Below are 21,332 nucleotides of genomic sequence, written 5' to 3' on the forward strand. Positions count from 1 at the left end.
CAAAAATTTAACAAATGATACAATTCTATGGAGTAAAGGTGAAAGGAGGAATTGAAGTGTGTTTTTTCAAGAGAATTCATATCTAAGCCTAGATTCTAAACTGTCTTTGTGTGGTTGGTTGCTGTGTCTGGTTAAGCATCTCCTGTGCATACAAAAACCCTTGATAAATAGCCTTGGGTGTATGCCATAAGATATGTGTAGAAGAAGTGGCATTTAAACTCAAGAGCAGAAATGTAATATATTCCTGTTTACCAGTCCCTGTATGTCTGATCCTCACAGTAACATGCTTCCTTCCCATAGGTGAGTGTTCTCGTCCTAACGTGGCCTGCTGTATATATGAAGAAGCACCTTTACCACCCCTAGACCAGCCAGTTTCAATATTTTTAACATGGGGGGGGCGCTTAAAATAACCTTCAGGTCTCAGGAAAACCTGTTCTATAATTATTATTAGGGTGGTGGTCAGTGGTAAGAATGCCTCTTACATTGCTGACTAATAGCCCAAAAAAATCATTGCTGTCATATAAGCTGCTTATTATTCAAGAAAACCCTAGTAACCTCTGAAGGAACCCTAGAATTCCATGGAATCCTGGTTGGGAATCACTGCCCTAAACTGCGCTGCATTTGAACCTCCTCCCCATCTCCATTACATAAAACAATGATGTGTAGTCCACAGAGGAAAACTGGGCAGTCCTGGAAAAGACTCCTTGAGCAAGATCAACAGATATTTTTTTAACACTCATGGGACAGATACAACAAAACCAGACTGATTGTATAACAAATAGACCAAAAGGGAGCAAATATTAAAAATAATATAGTTATTTCATCAGGTGTGCCTAAACTTTAAAGCCATTGAAAAAAATACTACATTGGCACCATCACAGCTTCATTGTGTTTCAGGGCCAGTGTTTTGCAGTAACGCATATTGATGCTACAAAAACATATAGAGAATAGAAGAAAGTTGAAGCAGAGTTTGCTCCAAAAGATTTACAAAGCTTTTTAAGGAATCTTATATCTATGTTTTCCCAGAGCTGTGATGGAAAATCAGCTTCTACATAAAACAATGACATATTTATTCTAAAATAAGTTAATAATTTCATTATGTAGATGAAGTTTGCAAAACTTTTGAAAAAGAAATCTATCTTTAAAGTTCTATTTAAATATCTCCAGCGTGGGCAGCAATAAAAAGCGTCCTGGAGGCCCTTAAACTCATTAAACAGATGATACATTTTAGGAAAGCTAATCGCTTCCTAATGAGGTTTGATGTAATGATAATTGCATATCAAAGTCCAATTCAATTGGTTTTTCATTTTTGTGGACATAAAATGTTAAGTAAAATAAACAGCCATAAATGAGAGCTATAATTGCTGATTGCAACTGGAGATAGAAGGAAACTCAGCACAAAGTGGAACATGAATAATACAAAGTCAGAGAAGTTTGGTGTAACTTTGTGCTTGTCATTAGCGGAGTTCTGTTTTATGTAAACTGTGCAGATGGGGTTCTGTAGCCTAAAGAGACTTTTGTCATAGAGTCCTCTAGAGGCATGATGTCCTGGAGGAAGAAGGCCATTTCCATCCTCAATGGAGGATCAGTCAGATGTAACAAGGACCCACAAAGAGAATTTTTCTTAATGATTGCCCTCATATTAGGCTGCAGATTCTTTTCTATTCTCAGGTTGTGTTCTGATGCAAAATGAGGCAATCAAAAATAAAACAGCTAGTGGCAATGACAATGATGGAATTTTGTAACTACTAGGACAAAGGATAATCGAGACTCCAGGCTGGCATTTATTAAATATGCATTGATGATTGGTTGTTTTAGGGTAAAGCAGTGTTTCTTATCCTTTGGGGGAGCATGGGAAAGCCTTGAAATAACTTTCAGGTCTTCAGGGAACCCCTTTAATAATTACTATATCCACAGCTCACAGTACATTAGCATGGTGGTCAGTGAGAAGAATGCCTCTTACATTGCTTGCCTTCGGAAAAATGTCACTCTTACAAAAAGATCATAGGCATCACTTAAACTGACCTGTGAGGCAAAAATTGCTCATCGCTCAAGGAACACCTAGCAAACTCTGGAGAAACCCTGGATGAGAAACTTTGGGTTAAACCGATCCTATGCTTATACTCCCACCAACAAAAGGAAGTGTAGTACTACTGGCATACACTATGCAAAATTTGTAATAGATCAGAGGTTTGATTTGATAAAAACACTGAACCATGAAATTCTAAAAAACTAAGGCATTTCTTTATCAATTTAAATCAACAAAATAAATTGAACCGTGTTTGGGAAATCACACTCTACTATTCGAGTGTTGTTAAAGCCTAGCTCCAAAAAAAAAAAAAAAACTTGCAGTAGGACTATCATAGCATTGCAACTAAAACATCAAAACTACCAAAATGACTAAATGCTCAGTAGTTTTACTTACCCTACTCCCTTGTTACCACAAGTTCCTCCCCTGCAGATTCCTAAGGCTGTCCATGTTGCCGTCCAGGTGTTGAAGACATCCTTTATAATACAGGACCAATAACTCTGGATGGTAAGGGAAGACCTTGAGTGTCCACTAACATCACACAGAGTAAATCTTTTGGCTTTGGCATTTGGTTTGGTTTACACTTCAAGTCAGAGTAAAGTCAAAACTCCAAATTTGCATACCACCAACTTATTATACAAACCAGGCGACTAGCATTTTCAGAGGTCAGCTTCCCTTCTGCAGAGTTTTCCCAACAAAAGCAGACTACGAGTTGGTCTGATTTATGATAATCGTATTCTCTGTTTCCATTGTTTCTTTTTTATTCATTTAAATATCTGCTGTGTTTATTCATGCATGGAACATTTTCTTTAATCTGTTCCAACAGGACAAGGCTGCGGTTTGAATATCTTTGAATATCTTATATTCTGGATCATCTAACTCTTTAGGGCATAAAGTCGACCTGAATTTAAAAGTAAAGATTTTCTTTGCTAAAGATAGTGTTGCTGTTCTTCTTTGGGTCAAAGTCAAATTGAACTTTGATATTGATCATATTGTAGATGATTAATTAAAATTCTGAAATGGAGATAGAATGATTTACAGGGGCAGGAACTGCTCATGCTGTGGGGGAATGTAGAGAATAGTGTTATTGTACTACTAAGCAGTGTTGGTGTTCAAATTCGGGTTGTCCCTATATTCCACCCGAAATGGCGGTTCGAATTCGGGCAGACCCGACCCGAAAAACACTGAATTCGACTTTGCAAATTCGGGTTTAAAAATATGTTTAAAAAAAAAGGGAACTCCAGATGAACTCTTAATGGAGTTTCTACATTAGGAGTTTATCTAAGTTCAGTTCCCATGGTCACCGGGAGCATGGGAACTTGCAGTCACAGCTGATAGGAGGCACGCATTGGGAGTTCTTCCAATCAGCTGTGACCGCAGATGAACTCTCAATGGAGTTTCTCCATTAAGAGTTCATCTGTAGTTCAGTTACCACGGTCACCAGGCTGTACTTATCAGCCTGGTGACCATGGAAACTGAACTGCAGATGAACTCTCAATGAAGAAACTCCTTTAAAAGTTCATCTGCAAAGTTCATCTGCATTAACCTCTATTTCCCGGGATCGCAGTGGAACTGCAGATGAACTCTCAATGGAGTTTCTCTATTGAGAGTTAATCTGCAGTTCAGTTCCCACGGTCACCGGGCTGATGGATACAGCCCAGTGACCATGGGAGCTTTGCAGTCACAGCTGATTGGAGAAAGCACACTGTGTTCTTAGATAGAGTATCTCTATCCAAGAACACATACTACAGTTAGGCTGGGGCTGCAAGAGCAATCAGGAGAGCGGAGCTATCAGCTGTGCTCCCCTAATTGCTCTTGCAGTTCTACAGAGTTGTAGAACCTGAATTCCCCCCCTCTATACACTTTAATGGTGTTCAAATTCGGCGTTTGATATTGGGCTATTCAATCGAATAGCTGCCGAATCGAACACTCAGCTGTTCGACCAAAACTACTTGTAGGATATTTAGACCCACTGCAACTTGGGTCTGTATAGGACAGTCAAGAACTGTAGTGTTACGGTGTAGAGCTGAGTTGTAATCTGCCATCATCATCCTCATCATCATTGCTTTCCGCTGTCATTGTAGCTCATTGTGCTAGTTAAGCTGAAACCAAGGATCTTTTTGGCTATTCGTATGGGTGACATTCTTCCCAATGGCCGGCATTGTAGGAGACATTCTTCCCCTGACCACCAAACTAATATAGATAAGCTATGGATTAAATATTTATAGTAGGAGTTCCAGTAGATCTGCAAGTTTTTTTTATTAGGGTTCCCCCATGGTTTAAAGAAGAAACACTATGCTAGACAATGTTCAGCATATATTAAAGCAAACATTGAGCCATACTGCTACTGGTGATCTGCATGTTATATAGGTAATCATCTTAAGTGCATTGCTTCTGCTGTCAATGGGGTTGTTATTTCTACATTGTATGACTTTGTTATCACAACCACTCTAGATCACTGTGGTAAAAAAAGAAATAAAAATAGGAATTTCACAAAGGAAGGATTTGTGTATTTCACGTGTTGACCTTAAAGCCACTACTGCTGTATGCATTACCCCCTCATTTTTTGAAACAATGTTCCCCCACCATACACATGGTGGTCTTCCCATTTAAATGTGGTCCATTTGGCTGCTGTAGTTCCTTTCCATTTACCAAAATAGCCACTACAATTGTTCTGATTTATTTAGATTTGGAAATTTCAGAATCCAAAATTGGAGCATTTAATTTTGTTTTTAACAATTGTATAATTCAGTGGGGTTATCAACAACCAAATATAACTGGACTGGTCCTTATTATTGAATTGATACAATGTTACAATATTCATATATCTTTGAGATTGACAGCTATTACCAATTGTTCTCCTTGTAAATGCATGCAGTTCAACCGTAACACCTAATGATTTTGATGGGATTAACATTTAAAAAACCTTAACTCCCTTTGCAATAACTTATTAACTTGACTAATGACAGCTAAAAGGCAGAAATAAGCTTTAAAGCAGACTAAAGCAAACTAAACCCATTTTTATACTCACCTTTCTTTTTTCTGGTATGGGTACAGCTATCATCTTTCTTCTTTTCTTCCACATTCTGATAGTACACCATTTTGACTGGCTGGCACATGGGACTTCATTTAGTCCCAGCAGCCACAAGCGACGTTGGTATGTGCAGGGTATCCTGGCTGCCAAAACAGAGCTTAGCAGCTCAACGATTTGACAAATGAAGGGAGCAACCAGTAAGAATGCTTACTGCAGAAGAGACATCGCCCGTCCCTTCCTACAAATAAAAACCTGCGTAAACGCAAAATTTTAAAGTGGAACCAAAGTTCCACTTTAATTTTTTTCATAACTATAGAGTGCCAGTCAATTTTGCATAGCTTTAGAGTGCCAGTCAACCGCACTATAAAGAATTCTGGAACACATATGCTAATAATTTTGGAATACCCTGCCTGTCACATACAGAAAGTACAATGTAAGAAATATCAGTATGAAGATTTTCCTCAAAATAACATAAAAGTCATGTCCCTTCCCCCATTGTGACTTAACAGTAAAATACCTAGCAACATGCTTATAAAAGACCATCTCTGGTCAATACTATATACAGTATATATTTAATTTAGAAAAGATGAAATTATATATAATACTCACAGATTAGTTCGACTCTTATGAAGTCTTTTAACCCCAGAATTTCCAGAAAGACCCCAGAGGAGCTACTGGTTTTAAAGAAGAATGCAATGTCAGTGCTGAAATCCACATGGGATGTAGGAAAGTAGAGGTAAGATGCCATAGTGGTGAAAGATGCTGAGTTCCAAAAATTCCCTGCAAAGAAGACAAAGCTATGTTTTAAACATATTTAGTTTTAGATTCAAACTTTTACAGAAAAGAGTAAACATTGAGCTGCAAAAAATAATCAGTTAATCTTAACCAATTGGTGTAGAACAGTCTGGAAAAGTCTGGAAGGTTGGAAAGGTCAAGGCTACTTTTAGTACTTCATTAAAGATAGGGTCAGATTTGCCACTCAGTCACTTGCACCAAAACACTGGTTCTTCAGATTTTACAGCAGAATTTTTATTGAGTAGCCTCAATATAATTCAAATAAAATAAAACTTACTGTCTCCAAAGCAGTGCAAATTACCGATTTTCCACGCCACCTCGGACCCCGATCTGTTTGTATCAGTGATTACAATTTGAGAGACTGGTAAATGTTCCTTGAAGGATAGGAATCCTGTGTCATTTGTCCTGAAAAACATACAAAATCTTACAATGTAATATAAAATGAATTATTCTACCCTGTGGGTCCTAAATTTGTAGCAGATAGATAAATAATAATGAAACCTCCTAATAACACTGAGAAGTTTCAGAACTGCTGTCTGCAACAGTTACTAACAATGCTGCTGGACCATACCATTAAACTATGCAATTACTACTTGGCCCAGATCTCAATCTTTATTTCTGTCCACACATACAACACTGAAGAAGAGAGGTTACCCCCCGAAAATATCATATCAGAACCTGGATTGCTTCATTCCGAATTAGACTTGACTTTGATTGGATTTTTCTGACCACCACTAGTAGTGAGCCCTTATCAGGTCATGCTGCAGTGGAATAAAATCAACAAATGTAGTATTGTCCCAATGTTTCCGACCAAAAGATTGCATCAGCATTACAGTAAATAATTTTTTCCCTCTGATAATATCTGATGAATTTACTTTGGATTACCAAATTTCATTTAGGGTTATTATAAATAGGGTTAATAGGCACTGTAAAACTAGGCAATTTCTGTCAACTAAAGACATGGGGAGTTGGGCACTGCACTTGGATGCCTTTGTGCAGATTTCTCCATATAGTAGGATTTCAATGGACTGTACACAATAAATTCTGTTGAAATGCACAGCCTAGCTTAGTACCTACTCTATGGGGATTATTCACAAATGTTTTGACCAATGTTTACCTGTGATGTACACATTTGTCAATTCTTAGCCATGATTCATTGATTTTTCTAATTGAATCCAAATGTGTAAAAATATTTAAAATGAGAACCCTCTATGTAACATAAAGCATAAAGGTAAACAGCACATCGGCTAACAATTTACTGCATATTACTAGGAACAGTAAAAAGAGACAATTAAGCTTTAAAGACACTAAACCAATATTTCTAAATGAGGATTCTGTTGAATTCTTGGGTTTCTCCAGAGGTTGTTAGGGTTTCCTTTGATCTTTTTGGATATTTGTAAGGGTGGTATTTTTCCCACTGGCCTGCAATATAAGTGGCATTTTTCCTAATGACCAATGTGCCATTCCATTAACGTTAAATCAGTAAATATAGCAGGGGTTCCCTGATGACCTGAAAGTTAAAATGGTTGGGAAAGGCTACAAAAAGCAATCAAATCGCATTATTTCAAAACAAAGTAATTAAATAATCCATTGTGTAATGATATGGTTTAATCTCGTTAGGTTAGCTTTCTCATGGGCACTCACAATTTTCCCTTAAAAGGGTGAGGGTTGCCTTCATGCCAAACTGCAATGTCATAAGTAAAGACGAGCAATTTCTTCTCTTTTAGCTCTTGTTGGTGTGGTGAAGGCCACCCGCAAATCTTAGATCGTCAGAAAGTCACGCAGTCAGTGGGTGGGCTATATATTTCACATCGCAGCGTGACACACAATCCAAAAGTCATTTTGTATCAGGAGGTCAAATGGAGCAAGCGAAAAGCTCATTTACTGAAGAAAAACAAGCTATTTAGAGGAATAAAAAAAGGAGAAGAATTTGGCCCTCTGGCTGTTGCAGGGCTGTGAATCCCACCTGTCTATGCTTTTTTTACATGTATAACTTGAACACATAGAGGATTCCATGTGGTATTATGCGGAATTCAATAAATGATGAGAAGGAGAAATGGTGACATGTCATACACCCTGTAATCTTTCAAAATATATGTAAAAGTTTATTTAAGGATGTATTCTCTGTACAGAATTCTACACATCATTAATCTAATTCTACACATCATTAATCTGGATAAAAATCCCTGCTAATTTTAAAGTTGCCTATGAGACCCACATTGAACATCACTGCCACTTATGTAATGTACACTTAAAACTACATATCAATTTAAGACATTGTCCATAGGGCGACACCCCTGCTATGTGATTTCACTGCATAATTTACAGGGTTGTTGCCCTGATAACATAAAGTGCAGAAATAACAGATGAACCAATTGCCAGGTAATAAAGCTATTTTATGGAGATAACCATAGTATAGGGAGCACCAATAAAATTGGCTGTGTTAATGCTAGTGACAAATTTCATCATACATAGGATATGTATTTTTTATTATTTTGCCCAGTTTTCTCAGTTTCATAGTTGGGTCACACAGAATCTCTGCAGGACTTGACTGTCATTTTGACAGCTTGGTGTCTGAAAAAGACTGGTGACCTACAAAGGATATAGTTAGCCAGAAAAATAAAACTTATTTCCATGCACTGTCCCTTCATTGACAACTTCTGTCCCAGTTCCTGCAATGTCAGGTTCTAGATTTAAACATATGTTATGTTGAGATCAAGAAAAGCAGCAAAATCACAATGGGGCACCATCAACATCTTGTTATGGGTTCCTATGATGTGAATTTATGCCCCTGCCTTAACATGTTGACTTTACTAAATTGTGCTAAACATATGGAATCTCCAAAAAGAGGATTATTGGGACCAGGACACTACGTAAACTCTTGGTGGATCACAATTTACATATTGGGGTTTTGATGAGATATAAACTGGACAATACCAGAGCTGATACAATCTACACTATGCTGAACCTGGAGGTTTGCCTTAGACATCAGTGCTTCCCATGCAGTAAAGGTTGCCAAGACTGTGCACACTTCTTGTTTCTGTGGAACAACAGACACCCCAGTCCTGAGCTACAGCCAGTTCATGTGTCATATCTACAATGGCCATTCAAACCTATTCCTAATTATCTTAAGTGCCTTTTATATAGATGAACATCAAGAATATTGGATAATCTTGCTCTGCTATCAATGAATCACCACCATGCCTTCCTTTTTAAAACAATGACTTTTATAGGGTCGATTTACCTAAAAGGTAGGGTTATCCACTCAGTAAGGTGAATTATCACCTTGCAAAGGATAATTCACCTAGCCTATATGAATGTGGTGGTCGTTCGTTGTAAAAAGAAATCTAAAAAAAAAAAATAGGATGTTTCTTTGCAAATGATTGGATGGCTGCAGTCAGGAAAGCTTCATGTCGTTTATTTAAGTGAAATTTCCATTGCAAAGGGATAATTCATTTTGCTATGTGAAGAAGTCAATACTTCTTTAGTGGGTCAATCCCATGGTGTCTGATCCTTTAGAACAGTGTTTCTGAACCAGGGTTCCTCCAGAGGTTGCTGGGGGTTCCTTGAGCAATGAGCAGTTTGCAGCTCTCAGGTCAGTTTAAGTGACACCAATGATCTTTTTAGCTATCTGTAAAGGTGACATTCTTCCCAATGGCCAGCAATGTAAGAGGCATTCTTCCCACTGATCACCACTAATGTACTGTGAGCTGTGGATATAGTAATTATAGCCTAAAGACCTTAAAGTTATTTCCAGAGTCCTCACACGTGGCTGCTTTAGGATATATGAGTGCAGAATCCTCTCTAGTCTGGTCTAGGTTGCTATAAAGCAGGCTTCATTTCTAAGATTCATATTTTGATCAACAGAGAAAAATAACTGAGTGCAACTTACGCTAATTACGGTATAAATCATCTTTTAAGGCTTCTTTAGCCTAATAGCAATGATCCTTGAGAGAGCGTGATATGATTTTCCATTAAAGGTATTACAATCAATTACAATTATCTACTTGTTGTTTTTCATTAAAGTAAAGCATTTCATCTTTCCACATCCTTATTCTATTAGTGCTCAACTCTGGCTAGTGCTACACATTTGTAATCCATGGAAAGTTTTACCTGCCAATGCATTGGTAACCCTGCTCAGATACTTTTCTGGTGTAGACACATAAAACGGTGTTGTGGTACTGCTATAGTAAAGTGTTTTTTTTTTTTTGTACACTCGCAGATAGAAAATGTCCTTTGTCTGAATGATTAAGTGATTAGTCACATTCCCCTGCACAATATAACTTTCATTCAAGCATAAGATGCTTCAGTAGGTGTCTTGAGCCCACTGAATCTCCTATTTGATGGACAGGGATCAACCAGCCCCTGCTATCATTTTGTGCTGCCTGCTTAGGGTTTGCAACAGTCTATACAAAACATTAATAATAAATAAGTATGGTAAACTATTTACATTAAATACACAATATTTTACACTATATTGAGCTTGTTAAATTTTTAGCTGGTTTTCATTTTTTTCAAGCTGTATTTTTGCTGTCTTTTGACTTTTCTTAGAGCTATGCATGTTATTGTCCTGCACTTGGTTTGCATTTGAAACTCATGCCAATTGCGGGTTGGCAAATTCCCATTACCTTTAAAGAAGAAGAGTATATCACAATGTGGAGGTTGCATATGAATCAGTTTGTGCACTTCTTAGGACACAATAGGGCCAATAGGGTACCAATCTTAAATAACAAAATACTATAGTTTTCCAATCAAACACATGCAACTGATTTTCAACAATAATATTTGTTGATATGACACCCATTACATTGCCCCCTACCATCCCACTGGAGTTAGGTGCAGTTTATCCACATTTTGTCAACTTACCTAAATCTTAAAGGAGTGAGATATATAGTTATCCTTCTCTACAGGCCATATCTAGGTCTTTAGCTCCAGAGGGAGGGACTGGAAGATCACACTATTATAAACCTTATTCTAAATGCAGGGCCTTAACCAAAGAACACTGGTGAAGCACTGGTATAAATCCCCTATTATACACCAAAATGTTATCAATTGTTTGCAGCATAGTATGAAGACAATGGGATCCTGGTTCTACACCTGCCACACAATTCCCCGCTTATATGACTAATGTAGATATTAAGTGTTAGGGAGAGTAGATATGGAATGTATAATTACACAGACACTATGGACCTTTAATTTATAAGTCCAAACAGATACAGATCTATCACTAAACACAACACTGCATCTACTGTGTCTCAATTACCAATATCCAGTACACCTCAACCTCCGAGCATTAATCAGTCATAAATATTGATGATATGCATTGATTTAATTCAAAGCCACAGGTCACATTTAATTAAAATGTAATTACCGGTTTATTAGCTTTTGTTTCATTATACAAAGGAAAAGTAATAAAACTGAAAGGGCAGCTTGTTCTTATGTTTATCTTATAGACCTGAAGGGAAGTTCCCAAAGTGTACAGGAAATGTGCATACTACACAAAATCACCCATTTAATGGTGTATATTTATAAAGAAGCACATAATTGGGTTATCTATGATTTAGAATATGCATTGAATGATTGGCTGCTTTTTTAAAGACCAATCAGCTTGTCATCATGGCATCAACAACTAGCCAATATCAAATTTCCCAATCTTCAGTGAGAAATTCAAGTTTTAATAACATTTGCGGCACTTATAGCCATTTCCCATTACTTTTAAACACTTTTGTTAAATAAAGAAATTTTTCAGTAATTCACTACTGAATCATATAGAGACCTGCCACACTAGCTTGTCACAGCCCCATTTGGCTCATGTATGATGCACCAAAAGCAGAACTAGATGCTGATGAATTAGGTCATCTACAATTTTTTTAGCTCTGCCCCCTAGTTATTTTGTTGGATACATTGCCATTTGTTTCAAATACAGAACCTGTTTCCTGTGCCAATTTTATTTTAACTCAAAGTAATACATAAAAGGGTCAAGAAGATGGAGGGGCTATAGCAGTAGAAGTCAATTATGGTCAACAGGGGCCAGCCAGTCCAGATCAGTGTTTATCAGTCAAGGCTCCTCCAGAGGTTAATAGCCGTTCCATAAGCAGTGAGAATTTCGTGCCTCTCTGGTCAATTCCCACTGACACCAATGGTCATCCGCTGGCCAGCAATACAAGAAGCATTTACCTATTGACGACATTGAGCATATCATGCTGGACAAGGTTTCAAGGGGTCCCTTCAGCAATGAGCAATTTGTAACTCTTGGATAAGTTAAGCTTAAACAAATGCTCTTTTTGGTTATCTGTAAGGGTGACATTCTTCCCAATGGCCGGCAGTGTAAGAGATATTTTTCCTACTGCCCACCACACTAATATACTGTGATCTGTACTGTACTTCTCCCATGTAAGAATGGCTGGTCTGGAAGGAGAATACAGTTTGGCTTACATACTGATAATGAAACAGTAACACAGAATAACAGGGACCTGTCCCAGGGATCATGGAGTGGAGGATACAGATGGGGCATACTTGTAAAGCACAATCTTTCAATCTATGTGGGAAGTTTTTTTGGATAACCGGAGCAATAACAATACAAGTAAAATGTTTCTGGGCATAAAGCCCTGTTTTTCAGTACTCCCTTAGGAATGAATGTAAATGAGCCATATGGCAAAAGAATTCACCCAGGGGCATAGCTAACAAAAACCATTATGGGACCTTCTGATTACTCAATAGTGACCTTCTACTAGAAAATAATATTTTATGCTTTCATAGCCATCACAGTTTATACACATTGTTATCTGTATTGCTACCCATTTAAACCATTTCACAGCCTGACAGTACTGGTCCTTTATGCTGAATGCCCCATAGTAGACAGAAGAGTGTTAACTTACTAAATTAATTTAGGTTGTTCACATTGCAAAGAGAATTATCCCCTTGCAAGGAACACTTCTCTCTAGTGACTCTATTAAGCAATCCAAACAGGTGCAAGCACTAGATTCCCTTGCATATGATTGAGTATTCTTTGCAGAGTGAACCCAAGGTTATAATTCCCTTTGCTAGGTTAAGAGTCTAAAATCATTTGATAAATCAGCTTCTAGGCCTTTGTATTATCCTATATTTTCTTCTTTGCCCCAAAATATATTATTGGGTTATGATTTTTCTCTTACCAGTCTTGTCTGTTGGCATCACAGTTGCAGTAATATCTCATGTCGATGCAGCTCTCCTCCAGCCCGCAGGCGCATTGACCAGGCAGGGACCCTCCCCAGTAGGTGTGTCTTTCATTCCCTCTTCCGATCCACCATGTGTACGGGTTTCCACCTGCAAAAAAACCCATTAAAATGACAAGGAAGCCCATATTTCTATAAAGTATAAGGTTTTAAGTAACAATCCAAACAATATTTAATGCTGAAGAAGGAAACCAAAAGGGTGGAGGAACTGGAAAACTGAGCCTTCTTTTTTTGTGTGGTTTTTATTAACTCATTTTTATGTTATCAGTTAAAAAGGATAGTTAAACAGAGATTTTAAAGCTCTGTGGTGGGGCAAGAAGGTAGAATGAACCGGTGTCTTCCCAATAGTAAAAAAATATCTGTAGCTAATGGTCAGTCATTTAATGATCTGACATGGGGGGTCACTAAATACGGTCATGGGACAGCTCTTTTGACTCTACATTTTCAGTCTTGATGATTGCAAATAAGAGATAGAAAGACAGTGTGCTATGGTTCCTCATTCACTGGAGGGCACGGTGAATGATGACTGATCGATTGATAAATATTATTGCATTGTATAGTATCAATGTTTCTTCCCACCACTATTCATCCTCCAACATAGGAATGGCATTTCGGTACAGTAAAAATATCACAGGAATGGTGTCAGCTTGGTGTGATAGCAAGTCCTGCGCTAATGATCTGTTGACATATTTGGCTGCCAATCCCGTTAATAAATATGTTGACAGTTTTGCAGGTCGCTGTGTAAATGAAGAGGCTAATTTCTATATAATGTACCATCAGAGTCACACACACTGACAATTTTCAAATGCCTACACAATCTGATTAATTGACTGAGTATTCTGCTTTCATGCTGCTATTACCGGAGCGCACATTCAATCTTCTCGTGGGTGGCAGTCATCAGGTTCGGGAACATAAATGGAGGCTGCAGTTTCTCACTACCAGCGGTGTTAGAAGAAGCTGTGGGTGGTCTACAACCGTTCACCTCCTACAATTTCAAATCTCTTATGGAGTTAGATTTACATCTAATCCATGTCACGTCCCACAGTCAAATTGCATAAACCACATTTCTCCGGTTGAGGTTAGGGGATTTTTAAGGCACTTAACCCCCTAGCAGTCTAATTCCCTCAAAATTTCCATGCAAAAAGTAATTCTTAGGCATAACTCACTGATATTTAATACATTTAATAATAAACTTTAAATACCAAATCACAAAAAAAAAAAAAAAAAAAAATTATTTAAACATGTACTGTAACTGTATGGTAGCATAATATATATGTAATATAATAAAAATAAATAAATAAATATATATATATATATATATATATATGAATATTTCTTTGTATTGACTCAATACAGCTATTTGAATTTCCCGCCGATCCTTCTGCCCGCACCGACGCATGTACCGACGTCACCGGAAAACCCTGTAGATCTCGTCTCTGCACTTTGTGGCTGGAAATCGAGGAGGAAGGACGTGTCCCCAGGACTTGTGGGGACAAGCAGGATGCCGAGGGACAACGACAGAAAAAGGTAAGTGTTTTTTTTTTTTAGTTAAAAGCGACCCCCCTAGCGATAATCCCTGGAGTCACACTCGGGATTACCACTAGGGGGGTTAATGTACTCAGTCCAATCGCCAAATGGAATTGAAAAAGAATTCAAAATGTAACAGATCAGTGGATACAATAACTTATAAAAATGTCATCATTAAAGGTATTTTAATATTCCCTTCTAATTCATCTCATTTCACAGATTTCACTCTGCCTATCCAGGAAAGTTCAAGACAAAAATATTGCATTGCTATATACTATATCCATTGCCAATTTCTAAAACAAAACAATCCTTGCCTGTAGCAATATTAGGTGTTTCCAACTCTTTATCTACTTGTTGGCTCAAAATGGGAACAGGAAAGCAGCCCCAACATCAGCACCTGGCCGTGTAATATAAAATATTTATTTCAAGGAAATATTAAAGTAAGTATCCCTGGACAGTCATCAGGTTATCATGTTTTACAGCTTCTATGGCAATAACTTCCTTGAGAGTCCCTGCAGCTAAATCAAGGATGGTGATGGAAAGTTGGAGGAAGCAGAATTAAATATAAAATATGAAATCTAAAACACAATTTAATATGATTTGCTAGACATGTAATACTAAGCAACGTTTAGGTATTTATTATCACTGTAGTCCACCTCACAATACTTTCATCAGTTTTTCTCATCAGAATGAAGTAGCCATCTTTGCTTAGGAATCTTCCAAAGTCACCATATACTTCCTAGATTCCCGCTCAAAAAACAATACAATAATACAATTATTCTAGTCATGTGATCAAATGCCTAGAAATGCCTGACACAGTCTTTGCGGACGTTGAGGACTGGAATTGCTGAACCTTTTTGTTTGTAGTTGGCTGAAGTCATTTTTTAAATAAACCCAGCTGAGGCGTATTTTTTAGGTTACTTTTAACTTTTTAAATATAATTAGCACAAATTATAATTTCTTCCAATGGGACTTAAGGGCCTGTTTCCCATAGTGCACTGCAGGCTGAACTCCCCGTGAAGTCTTGCTTCTTAAGCAGCACTTCCAGAGAACACAATCAAGGCTAATTAATTCAGTGACTAATTACCATGAAAAATCAACCAGAGTTTCAGACTTTTATTTACCTTAAATTAGATTCCAACTTTGAAAATTAACATTAGATATTTCATCTAGATATTTCATATTTTTTCCCAAGTAGACCTAGACCTTTTTAAGGAAATCTACTTTTTGTGTTGTTGTTTAGATTTGGGCAAAATATCTAACACTGGTAAACCGAACAAAGCATTGAATATCTCATCACCTCCAGCATTGTTAGTAAACAGTAAGTTGGGGGATCCTAAGGGGTGGGACTGCACATGACACTATTAGCCAATTGAACCCAATTCTGTAAAACCAGCTCATAGCAAAGCTTCCAGCACTTTTTTTCTAGAGCAACAATGAGTAAAATAAATATTGACCTGCCAGCATGTGTTTGTGATATATCTGGAAGTAGAGCTCTGGTAGCTACCACATGGGGCAGAGGGAAGATGGGGGATTATATCTCCATGATCCATTATATCTCCAATTAGTATTACTATAGCTTGGCTATAGGCCTATGGAGGCCTAATGATGATGTTTAGACCTAGGAACCCCCAATTACTTATTGACTTTCATTTCCTGTTTTTGGGCACCCACAAAATTACTGTCTTTGCAGCTGTAAGGCTCTTGTCAGCCCCAGTATTCACCGGGCACCAGTCCCCCAATCTAACGCCTCAATATTCAACTATAACATTCCCAGCTCAGCCTCGGGAAACTGGTTGTGTCTCCCAGCACGCAGTTGCTCTCATCAGGACATGTGCGCAAAGGATGGTGTCTGGGGATGGGCCAGCAGCTGACTAGGAGCCTACGAAGTACAGGAATTACCAGGAAATCCAGAAAACAAGCCAAAGTCAAACACAGAAGATCAGTCCACCAAACGAGGTACAAAGAAGTGGGCAAAAGCAGAGTCGGGATTCACAGGAAGAGGTCGGTCCTGGCTAAAGAAAGCAAAGTGTCAGGGAATAGGCAAAGGTCAGCAACAGAAAAACACATAAGAAACTCTCCAGCACAGATTAGCCCAGCCAACGCTACAACAGGCACAGAAGACTGGAAGCAAAGAGGCTATAAAGCCCCAGCAGCCAATGACAGAATGATATTACACAGGAACAATTCTGTTAATCAGCTGCTGCACAGCTCCAAATTCCACTCAGCTGTGGAGCCTCAGTGCAGAGGATGCCGAGAGGAAAACACATCTAGAGGGAGAGAAGGATGCTGCACCCCGCAGGGCACTAATTCTAAAACTGTTGTTCTACTGCAAGCACAGCCACCAGGGGGAATAGGCCAAGCACCCCCTCCTGCGGTGAGGCACCGCCTGGCATTGAAGGCCCAAAGAGCGCCTCCTAACAGCAGCTCTACTACCACCATTTTTAATAAACCTTACTGCAAAATAAGATAAAAATGAAGGCTAATTTGTTGACCATCAATATTCTCCATCTGGAACAAAGAAGAGACACTAAAAATTTTTCATTTAGGCTTCAATATCAAAAGAGGCTGACTAATATCTTTAAAGTTCATTGACTCTGGTGAGGCCACTCACATCAGACTCTCAACACTCACCTAATATTCATCCCTACCAGGGATCCAGAAAAAAAATTGCATAAAAGAACTCTATACTAAAGGATACATCCATGACATATCTGTTGGTGGGTGAAATTCAATATGTTGGAGACAGAAGATTTTTTTGGCATTGTAGCCAAAGTGTGAAGACATGAGACTCTCCACACTGATAAGTAGCATTGATCCCTCATCTACATGACACAGAAATGACACGGGGATCACCAGGAAGAACCATTGTACATGATGTAGACCAAGCATTAGACCCAGAAATGTGTCATTTGCAGACACTATTCTTTAATGCCATAGATGATCAAAAGAGTGAAATGAAGGTTCACCATTCTTTCCCAACTGGTAGGTGTTGCTAATCTTCTTTTTAATTACTTGGTGGCAACCAAGGACCAAGGTTTTTTTGTTTTCAGGTTTGAAAACTTTTTGAAAAATTCTGAAACACCTGGGGCACCTTTGAGTACACTACGAAGAGCAATGATGCAGCACATACGATATGCCCATACCTTTTCCTAGTAAAAATCACCAAACCAAAAAGTTCTGAACAGACCAAACTACATCCACAAGTGAGAAGAGGACTGCTATGAAAGTGCTTCTGCATAGCTCCAGCAACTTGGCAAGGCTTATCTGAAGCAGTAAAGTTTGTTTATTGACCAGCAGCACAATGGAGAAACAAAGGCAACATAAACCAGGCAGCAATGTCCTTGATGACACATGAATCATTGGAAACATAGATATTTCTATGTATAGAGAAAGTATAGGATAATTCTCCATCTTAGGCTGTGCCAGAGAGCTTACCGGGTGACTTCCCATGTATGCCTGGTCATTGTGATCTATAATAAAATAGAATAAGTCTTTCATTGAAGTGGACACATGACAAAGAATTCTTGCCCCAACTTAGTATGGTACACAAGGTTTAATGCTGGATGCAAAAGAACTAAAATTCAATTAAAATTGAATTAAAAGTCAGAGGCGAACCAGTTGTGCACTGTCAGGTGTCCAAAATCAGAATTCAATATGAAATATTGAATAATAGCTTTCTATTCCAGCCCTGCATTCCCATTCCCTGATAATATATTCTGCAAAATTGCTGAGTCTCTTCTCTGCAGCAACGGTATAAACAATGCAGCTTTATATGGCTCCCGCTAGAGCCTCAAAGTTTACAAATCTCCATTTTTTCCATCTGAAAAATAGATTCTTATAAAATAAATATTAAACCTTTGTCCTGAGCAGATCTGTCAAGGAAATTCATCTATATCATAAAACAGGTCTAAGCAACATGTAAAGATGCATTGAATGGTCTCTTCTTTATACTGAAGTGTTATATAAAACTGCATGTACAAGAAATAACATTTACAGCGTATTAGATTTGATGAAGAAATGATAGCAGGGTGACCCAGGCAAAGGGGTTTAGTAAACATTTCTCATTTCTAAATTACATAGACTCACTTGGCGATGTGGGAGTTCCACATCATTAGGGATTGCAGAGAGGCTACTGCATATCACCATACACTATTTCTGACAGTGAGTGTGGACATTACCACCTTCTCACTATTTTCTAGACCAGCTCCATTAGCCACACTGGAGCACAGAACAGAATAGCACAAACACTTGGAGTTTATACTCAGGTCGCACCAGTAGATGGTGCTGTGTCCTAATGTAAAGTGTGTAACAAACTCTTACAATCAGAGACGTGTTACAAACTTGACATTATGTAACTTGGCCAACACCCATGCACACAGGATCATTAAGAAGCAAGTGACCTAATATAACCAACACAATTTCAAAATTCTTTAACCATTTCTGACAGTGAGAATACACGATCAGGGAGATATAGCTATCACACAATAGCACTTAGGCCAGTGACACAAGACAAGGACAATCTTTTCTTAACAGGTAAGTAAACCATGATAAAGGAAGTCTAGGGAGTCACTGGAGGTTCTTATATCCCCTGCCTGACTGTCCCTGGCTTATCCCTTTCATTTATTCCTTTCAAAAATGGCTAAGTATGACGTGGGCATTACCATCTGCTTTCTGCCTTCAAGAAGAAATGTACAGCACCCTGCTGGCTTATCTCCTTTAGCCACACTCTGCATGCATTGCACAGAGAAGCACAAACACACATGAGTTACAGGTCACATCAATAGATAGATGCTACTGTTTCCTAATGTAAAGTATGTAACAAACACTTGCAACATGAGTTACACGCATTACATGAGGACACAGTGCCATCTACTGGTAGCCAACAACAGCCAAGATCTTTTTAGGAGCAAGTGACCCATTATAACCAAGACAAGTACAAAAGATTTAAACTGGTAATAAGGAGGGGCGATATACAGACTAAGATCATGTTATTTTAATGTTTTCCCTTTTTAAAGAAATGTTTTAAAAATAGCACACCATGGATATATTTTAATGTTAGCAGTGATGGACGCAGTTTGAGCTCAAGGTTTACATTCAAACTCAAAGCAGCTTTGTAAAATTAAAGCAGGGTTTCCTGTATTCTCACGTAAAAATAAATACCTTGGTTTATATTTGAATATGTTGAGTAATAAAGCATTACATTAGCATATTGATTTGAAGGTTAAGGAATGGGGGTGGAAAGATTATTATTATTATTATTAAACAGGATTTATATAGCGCCAACATATTACGCAGCGCTGTACATTAAATAGGGATGATCAGAAAACAAAATAAAAGCAGATTAAACTTAGTGTATACACATATATCTACTAGTTACTAGTTAATTTTAAATCATCAATCATGCTTGCAATTCTCAGCTTTTTACACTTGCAAAAATATCATGGAGTACAATTACTTGAAGATATTGTACACATATTCTACAAGCACAAGGAATAAACAAACGTTCTGCAGGCCATGAGTTCACAATGTAATTTATATACTCAGAAGAGACATAGCACAAAATATTGTTTTATAAACTCGCACGTAACCCTTGCAGAGATTCAGACTTCTTTTTGTAATTTAGCTCTTGCTGAGCCCAAACCAGAACAATCATTTGCATTGTAAAATCCTCAGGAATACCAAACAGAAATGTATTTTTTTTCCATTAAGTGTGGAGACGGATTGCTTTCACTACTCTAATCATTATAATACCGGTGCTGATTACAAGGAAGCAGCAGGAGGTTCAGACTTCTTATTTCAAAGCATGGTATCAAAATCTCCACTAAATTTAACTTTATTACTGCGCGGCAGAAAAGACGACATCCAGCGACTGTGCTGAGACATCTAATTACGCAGAGGCGGCTGGGTTTTCGTTATATGACAACTTGGATGCAGTTTAATAGTGATGATTTGATATGTTTATTTAAAGGAAAATAAAAAGCATGTAGCTTTTATACAAATTATCACCAAGGGCATAGAAAATAATGAGTTGTCCAGCAAAACTTTTAATGTGGCTCCCGGCAAAGGAAAGGCAATTGTTGTTATCATAAGTAAACAGTATTTGTATAGCACCAACATAGTAAGCAGCTCTGTACATTAAATAGGGGTTGCAATTGACAGACAGATGACAATGACACAGAAGGAAGAAAGGACCCAGACTAGAAGAGCTTACAATCCAAGGGCGGGGGGTATGGAATAGTGGGTGAGTAGTGTAGGTTTAAGAGAAAGAAGAAGACGGGTAGGCAAATTTGAAAAGATCAGCTCTTTTATATGTGGAGAAAGTAGGAGCAAGTCAAATAGGATGAGGAAAACCATTCCAGAAAGTTGGGTAGCCCTGGAAAAGTCTTGGAGCCGTGCGTGTGATGAGGTTATGAGTAAGAAAGTCATTAGTAGGTCATTGGAGGAGTGAAGACAGCGGCTAGGGGGGTATTTTTCTATTAGGACAAAAAGGTAAGTGGGACAAGAACTGAGGAGGGATTTGAAGGCAAAGCACACGAGCTTGAATTTGATTCCAAGGTGAAATGGAAGCCAATGAAGAGAACTACAAAGAGAGGCAGCAGAAGAGGAGTGGTGGGAAGGATGGATGAGTCTGGCTTTAGCGTTCATGATCCCCTGGACAGAACACACGCTACCACACACACATATTCACTAACATGCATACACGTTATAACACGCAATAATGTGACTTTTC

The 21,332-nt window shown here is 38.1% G+C and overlaps 1 protein-coding gene across 1 annotated transcript in view; it reads right to left on the reverse strand.

The window, feature by feature from the left end:
• LOC140336023 (contactin-associated protein-like 5) overlaps nucleotides 1-21,332 on the reverse strand; it is a 221,896-nt gene that overhangs the window by 30,420 nt on the left and 170,144 nt on the right. The window contains exons 14-16 of the mRNA XM_072419077.1: nucleotides 13,013-13,163; nucleotides 6,136-6,263; nucleotides 5,673-5,843 (exon numbers count right to left, since the gene is read on the reverse strand). Coding sequence (XP_072275178.1) covers nucleotides 5,673-5,843; nucleotides 6,136-6,263; nucleotides 13,013-13,163 — 450 coding nt within the window. The remainder of the gene's footprint in view (nucleotides 1-5,672; nucleotides 5,844-6,135; nucleotides 6,264-13,012; nucleotides 13,164-21,332) is intronic.

This window comes from Pyxicephalus adspersus, chromosome 7 (assembly GCF_032062135.1).
Source record: "Pyxicephalus adspersus chromosome 7, UCB_Pads_2.0, whole genome shotgun sequence".
In the NCBI taxonomy this organism is placed as follows: domain Eukaryota; kingdom Metazoa; phylum Chordata; class Amphibia; order Anura; family Pyxicephalidae; genus Pyxicephalus; species Pyxicephalus adspersus.